This window comes from Bos grunniens, chromosome 5, assembly GCF_055505025.1.
Source record: "Bos grunniens cultivar Pamir isolate PY7600 chromosome 5, Bosgru_T2T1.0, whole genome shotgun sequence".
NCBI classification, from domain to species: Eukaryota; Metazoa; Chordata; class Mammalia; order Artiodactyla; family Bovidae; genus Bos; species Bos grunniens.
This window is the reverse complement of record NC_141169.1, coordinates 29,241,001-29,248,478: the sequence shown is the minus strand read 5'-3', so window position 1 is coordinate 29,248,478 and position 7,478 is coordinate 29,241,001. Positions and strand designations below refer to the sequence as shown.

At 43.3% G+C, this 7,478-nt stretch overlaps 1 protein-coding gene and 1 long non-coding RNA gene across 6 annotated transcripts in view; one reads left to right on the top strand and one right to left on the bottom strand.

Moving 5' to 3' along the window:
* LOC147371588 (uncharacterized) overlaps positions 1–7,478 on the top strand; it is a 59,653-nt gene that overhangs the window by 1,724 nt on the left and 50,451 nt on the right. The gene's annotated exons all lie outside the window — the stretch shown is intronic.
* Positions 5,067–7,478, bottom strand: part of BIN2 (bridging integrator 2) — a 37,224-nt gene continuing 34,812 nt past the window's right edge. For all 4 annotated transcript variants that reach the window (XM_086399387.1, XM_086399389.1, XM_086399385.1 and 1 more), the window contains exons 11-12: positions 6,529–6,603; positions 5,067–5,552 (exon numbers count right to left, since the gene is read on the bottom strand). In XM_086399387.1, coding sequence (XP_086255513.1) covers positions 5,523–5,552; positions 6,529–6,603 — 105 coding nt within the window. In that variant the 3' untranslated portion in view covers positions 5,067–5,522. The remainder of the gene's footprint in view (positions 5,553–6,528; positions 6,604–7,478) is intronic.

Genomic DNA, 7,478 nt, shown 5'->3' with positions numbered 1-7,478 from the left:
TCTGGAGCAGTACCTGTCTCATAGAATTACTGTGGGGATGGAACGAGTTCATATATTTAAAGCATTAGAAGCTTACCTGGCACAATAGTAAGTGCTCAGTACATGTTATCTTGGCTTCTTACTTACTAGTTAGAACTCTTACGTTGCTCGTCTTCCCTCTAAGTGTTACAGACTTCTATGCTTGCTTCTTATTCCTGGAAGTTCTCTAGCTTTGGGAATCAATATTTATATAAATTAGATAGAGGCATGAATTGTACTTGCTCATTTGGGAAACAAGGACTGAAAGACAGAGTCTCAGAGAATAGGGGCATAGAATAAGGGGAAAAAAGCAAAGACTGCATCTAGAGGGTGGGGGGGTGGTTAAAGAGGGCGGGGACACATGTATACCTATGGCTGATTCATGTTGATGTGTGGCAGAGGCCAACAAGATACTGTGAAGCAATTTTCCTTCAGTTAAAACTAAATAAGTTTGGGGGGAAAAAAGCAAAGAATAAATAAAATAATAAGTAAGCAAAGATAGTTGTTTTTATTCCTAAAGATACTATTTGATTGGTTAAAAAAAGGAAAAAACAAAATAAGTTGATTGAATTCATTCACTTAAATATATATTCAACGATATAGCAGTTGTCAGGGAGGAAGAAGAAGGTCCACGTGTGAGAAAACTACCAATCCAACCAAGAAAGGCAAAGAAAGTTAACGCGTAGGCAAGATGTATGTAACTTAATAAAAAGGCAAGCCTGGCCAGTTCTCAGATAAAAGAATAGAAGAGAAAAGGAAACTCAAATCCTAAGGGTTAAATTGCAGAGGTGGACAATTGCTTGCATTTATTGACAAATTGACCATGAATTCCAGGGAAAGTTGAGTTGAGATTTTTTTTGTATCTGGGTCAGTCTCCCCCATGGCATATTCCATAATGTTTTTTCCTAATACTTAAAAAAAATGTTTATTTTTTTATTCATTTATTTTTGGCTGTGCTGTGTCTTCATGGCTTAGCATAGCCTTTCTCTAATTGCGGCAAGTGGGGACTACCCTTTCTTGTGCTGTGCGGGCTTCTCGTTGCGGGGCTTCTCTTGTGGGGCATGGGCTCAGTAGTTGTGGCACACGGACTTAGTTGCCTCAAAGCACGTAGATCTTCCTAGACCAGGGATTGAACCCACGGTGGCAGGCGGTTTCTTAACCACTGGACCACCAAGGAAGTCCCTCCACTATGTTTCAAGATTGTTAGAACCGCAGACTCTCAGAAGCCATCCAGTCCAACTGACTACTGATTTGCTGTTACTTTTACAATTTAATGTGAAGGTTCATAGTCTCTCAGAAGCATCTTTTTTTCTGTTTAAAATGTAACCTTAAAAGGTTTGCTGGTACATGATTTTATCCATGTAGGCACATGCCATTCATTTTGAAAGTGTAAACATGCAGAAAAACAGGGTCCATATGCATGCACGGACTGGTTCCACATTGGGAGAGGAGTATGTCAAGGCTGTATACTGCTTATTTAATTACATAGAGAGTACATCGTGCAAAATGCAGGGCTGGATAAAGCACAAGCTGGAATCAAGATTGAGGGGAGAAATATCAATAACTTCAGATATGCAGATAACACCACCCTTATAGCAGAGAAAGCAAAGAAGAATTTAAGGAATTAAAGAGCCTCTTGATGAAGGTGAAAGAGGAGAGTGAAAAAGTTGGCTTAAAACTCAACGTTCAGAAAACTAAGATCAGGGCATCTGGTTCCATCATTTCACAGCAAACAGATGGGGAAACAATGGCAACAGTGACAGACTTTATTTTCTTGGACTCTAAAATCACTGTGGAAGGTGATTGCAACCATGAAATTAAAAGATGCTTGCTCCTTGAAAGAAAAGCAATGACAAGCTTAGACAGCATATTAAAAAGCAGAGACATTACTTTGCCTACAAATGTCCATCTAGCTAAAAGCTATGGTTTTTCCAGTTGTCATCATGTATGGATATGAGAGCTGGACAATAAAAAAGGCTGAACACTGGAGAACTGAAGCCTTCAAACTGTGGTGTTGGAGAAGACTTGAGAGTCCCATGGACAGCAAGGAGATCAAACCAGTCAGTCCTAAAGGAAATCAACCCTGAATATTCATTGGAAGGACTGATGCTGAAGCTGAAGCTCCAATACTTTGGCCACCTGGTGGGAAGAGCTGAGTCATTGGAAGAGACCCTGATGCTGAGAGAGACTGAAAGCAGGAAGAGAAGGGGACGACAGAGGATGAGATGGTTGGACGGCATCAGCAACTCAATGGACACGAATTTGAGAAGACTCCAGGAGATGGTGAAGGACATGAAAGCCTGGTGTGCTGCAGTGTATGGGATCTCAAAAAGTCGGACACAATTGAGTGACTGAACAACATGCATGCAATGCTCAGCACCCACTTCAGCATGAAATAACCAATACTGTAATCAGTGTGTCCTCTGCTCTCTGGTGTATCCGTATATCCTGGATGTGTCTTGTTTCTAGTATTCTCTGGATACTTTACCTGGTCTGTCAATAGTCTCCTTCACATTGTTGGAAGTCAGGGATTGGGTGATGGTCTTGCAATGAATTCTAGATGCATACAGATAGGTGATGAATGACGCCTCAGGTGGTGGTGAGCTACCAGTGTTCTCCAAGTATTAAACGCCAGACTTCAGAAGCTGGAGCAGCCATCCTTATGGCAACAGACCTCCAGGGGCCTCAGGGTAGAGGGTAAAACATATTCATCTCTGCCCAGCTTTCAGCCCCTTCTTGTGGTGCTGCCAGGATGGCAGTATTCTAAGTCCTAGTCTAGTAAGTTCTGTCAACCCACTACCATTGGACCAGTCATGACTTCACCATTTTTCAAATTAGGGTAAACAATTTGATTCCTAACTGGGACCATCTGCCTTAGATAAGCAAAATGATTACTCATGCCCAGCTTACTAGCCCTCCCCCCAATCTTCCTGGAGCCTCAGGTCGGGGGGGGGGGGCAGCATATGCTAATAGAGTGTTAGTCTCACACAGTAAAGTTTTCTACTTCATTTGTGCCTCTTTTGTGGAAGTTACCTTGAGTGCTTATCTCCCCACCAATAGACCAAGGACCCAGGAGTCCTCTCTGGCACACTTTCCAAAGAGGATCAGTTTCCTAGGAGATGAGGGTCAGGGAAAGCCCAGAAGAGAAAAGGCTTGAATTGGGGTTTTGCCTTGGGAGGAGCATTCTGAGCAGGTCCTGGAGGGCCTTGGACAGCCAGGAAGCCTGTATTCCTAGCATTCCCCCACCCCTTCCACTAGTCCTGGAGTATCACCCACAGCAGTGACTGAGTGCCAGGGGAGCGGGATGCCTTCTAGGAGAGGAATTAAAATACAGGCAGGAGGACTTTGATAGGGGGATATGCAACCTCCACTTCATTAGAGATCCTTTGAAGTTTTTTAAATGGAAGAATAACAGGATTAGATCTTAGAAAAATGACTCCTAAGTATGAATATGCATTTCCAGCTCCCTAAGTGACATGTCTACTGAAAAGTCCTGCAAGTTCTCAAGCTCTTTGTATTAATGTTTGTATGGGACACCCAATAAACTGCACACAAAGGGTACAATTTGATCAGTTTTGACAAATGGATACACATTATCACCACTATCCCAGTCAAATCACCCCAAAGCTTCTTTGCCCTTCTTTGTAATCCACCCTCCTTCCTACTCCCACCCTCTGCCACCACCACCACGGTCTTCCTGTCATTCCCGTAGACACTAACACGCCTCCTCCCAAACTGGGCCAGTCAGTCTTTCTCCAGGGAAGGAACACAGTGGCAGGAGGCAGCTGAAGCTGAGTCTTCCAATGACAGCAGCCAGGAGGGGCAGTCCATGCATTCCTGCTAGAGACATCCGTAGACTGGTTCTTTCTGCAGCCTGGTTGTCTTTCAGTTCTGTGAGCTGCGTAATATCCTTCCATCATATCCTTTAGTGCTGAATTGTGTCAGTTTGTTGCCTGAAACTAGAAAACTCTATATATAATGCACTTCCTCCTGTAGTCACCATTTCAGGAAATGTTACCACCAAGCCTAACCTAAAATAATTCCTTAAAATTTCAGTCTTCATCACGTGTCTCCTCTCACTCATTGCTAAATCCTGCCTTTTCTGCTCCCTGCTGAGTATTCTGTCTCTATAAAGTTCTTACCACCCCCCATCATTGTTTCTCTAGTACTCAGTGCAGTGCTTGGCAGACTACTCAATAAATTCTTGCTGAATGACTGAACGAATAGTGACATCATCCATCACCCCCAGAAACAAAAGCAAAAATGGATGAGGGCTTGTATATGTATGCATATTTATCAGGGTAGCAGGACTTCAAAATGAAATTGTTAAACATTTTTATTGTTTATTTACTTTTGGCTGCGCTGGGTTTTCTCTAGTTGTAGTACGCAGGCTTCTCATCGCAGTGGCTTCTCTTGTTGCAGAGCATGGGCTAGGGTGCTTGGGCTCAGCAGTTGCGGCGTGAGGGCTTAGTTGCCCCTTGGCATGTGGCATCTTCCCAGACCAGGGATCAAACCCATGTCCCAAGCACTGGCAGGCATATTCTCAAACAATGGACCATCTGGGAAGCTGCTCAAAGTTAGTTTTTAATGTTTTCACAGAAGCAAATGATAGGACTTGAATCCAAGACTTCTGATTCCAAATTCCATACCATTTCCATTACACTTTGTATCTATACCATGAATCCTTCCCCTTCACTTGGAGTTCTGTTTATTCTTCCATCCTGGTCAGAGCCTTACTTACATCAAGTACCCATCTGCAGACACTAGACACAGCTCTAAAAGAAAACCCCTTTCCAAGGATATTTGCTTATTAACCAAAGGGCAGAGGAGGTAGGCAACAATGCATCTAGACTGAGGAGAGGAGCCCGTGACCCCAGGCATCAGCAAAGTGTTACAGCCAGGAGGCAGGGGGAGCTGGAGGTCAGGGATGTGACTAAAGCTTTCTGAACCTGGGGTACAGTCAATAACCTTCCTAAGTGGAGAACAGTGTGCTAGCCTGGAACAACTTCCTGTGTCAAAAAAAAAAAAAAAAAAAAAACCCACACACATCAGAATAATACTTTATTTATCAATCTGAAAATCTGTTCTTTTGGTTTTAAGTCCTGCAAAATGAGTGGTAAATCAAAGATCTGTACATGAGTCTCTGAGTATATGTGGTTATATGTCTGTATGAGGATAGATGTCTATGTCTACAGATGCTTTTGCTTTTTATAGTCTCACTATAATTTTAGCCCCACTTAATTAGTATATAAGGTCTTACTACTCTAAAAATGCTAAAACCTGAATTAAATATTCCAAGTCCAACAGTCTCTTCTCCCAAGCCTGCCTCCCTCCCTCCCCTAAGTCTGCTCCTCAGCCTCCATTAATGCTAGGTCTTTAGAGACAGCCAGGATTCAGTTTGAGAAACCAGAAATGAATTCTGGATCGTTAGTCCCTCTGACCTACATCCTCTAGCTGAGGAGTTTCTCCAGGGAGGTGTGTGGGGAGGTCCTGGCAGTTCCTCTTCAGAGTTGCGCACTTTGAATGGTAGACACCTAGAAGTAAACATGATTGTATTAGATGTGGACCTGCCCTCCCACCAACCACTCAAGGGAAGTAAAAAATCAGTCTTCCTCTCCTGAATATACTTAGTGTAACGCACTGGCCTTTGTGGGGGTGGGGGCAGGGGGAGGCTGTGAAACTGGCTACTGGGATGACTGTAAAGCCTTATTGCAGACTGTCCACTATTTCATTCACCATCTCTTTATGAGGACTTGCAGAGGGGAGTTCTTTCTTTTTAAAAAATTACTTATTTCTAGCTTTGTTGGGTCTTGGTTGTGGTGCTCAGGCTTAGGTGACCCTCAGCATGTGGGATCTTAGTTCCCTGACCAGGGATTGAACCCATGTCCCCAGCAATGGAAAGCAAATTTTTAACCACTGGACCACCAGGGAAGTCCCAGAAGAGATTTCTTTTCATCTTAGTAGCAAGAGTTGTTCTCTTAAGGAATGGGCATAATAAAGTGGGTGAACTGATCAGGTTTTCCCTCTTCTTCTTGGATGTTAGAAAGTCTGGAACCAATTTTGTGGTCTATCATTAGTAAGTCTATTTTACAGAATGCATTTTTGTACTTGCCTAATTCATGGCTCCATTTTATGTCATTATCACTAATGTACAGAATTCTGCGTTACTTTGCTACATTTTGTGTGTGTGTGTACTTACCTTTTGTATGCCTTTTGTGTCTCTTAACTCCTTTTTGAAGTAAGTTTAGGCATAAGTAAATGCATTCTTAGGAGACGGCTATGAGAAGGGATCAGGAGATCCAAGGCCAGTTGGGAAATGGGCACAAAGGAAGCCTCATTTATTCTTGATTCTTCAGGCTCCTACCTGCTTGACTTTGCCCTAAGGAATCTGTTCACTGCTGGGTTCCCCTCACAGCCCACAGTGAGGATTCCAGCCTGCAGCCAAGCCTCAGTCCATCCCCAATCCCAGTCTCACCACTCCCGTGTTCTCTGAGCATCTGGCCTCCTTACCTCTTCTTCGGGCTCAGGTGCTATGACATTGCTCTCTTCTGGAACTGCAGAGCCATGAAGCTGAAGACTTTGGTTCTACAAAAAGAAGAGTTCTACTGGTGAGGTGTGGCTCAACGTCCCAGCCTGTCGGCTTAGAAGGGTCTTTTGTGCCTTACACTTTATAAGGGTCACAGGTAATACTAAGGGCAAACACATAAAGTTGTTTCACCGCCGCCTGAAAGCATCAGGGAAGGCTTTATGTCATCCCCTCTCGGATTAGGAAAACAAGATTCAGAGGCTGAAACGACTTGCTGGGACAGGCAACCAGGCCTGTGAATTCCAGAACTGTTTCCATGACTTGTATGACATGCATCTATATAGATGTATTTATGTGATGGTCTGTAAGGATACAAATATAGGTCTTAAAACCACTAGCTACCACTTCTAGACTAATTCTCCTCAAGAATGCACACACTTAGATGATCCTAACCCCTGGCAGTTAGGAGAGCCAAGTGACATGATGTCTTCTTTGGGAAAAGGTCTAGGTTCTGAGATGGGAGCCTGAGGTGTGGAACTGCTAAGACAGGGGAAGACCTTGGCACTCTAAAAGGTTTAAAAAGAATTTTTAAAAATTGAAATTTAATTTACACACTATAAAAGTCATCCTTTTTAAGTAAAACCTAACAGTATGATAGTCGTGTGAAATTCTGTGATTTTTCCTTTCAGGAAAATTTCTTTATTCTTAGTCCCTCTGCTGATTCTAGGCCATGAATTACCTCAAAGGTAATATTAACTCTGGGCTTCCATGGTGGCTCATTGGTAAAGAATCTGCCTTCAAGGCAGGTGACACATGTTCAATCCCTGGGTTGGGAAGATCCCTTGGAGAAGGAAATGGCAACCCACTCCAGTATTTGTGCTTGGAGAATCCCATGGACAGAGGAGCCTGGCGGGCTGCAGTTCATTGGGTTGCA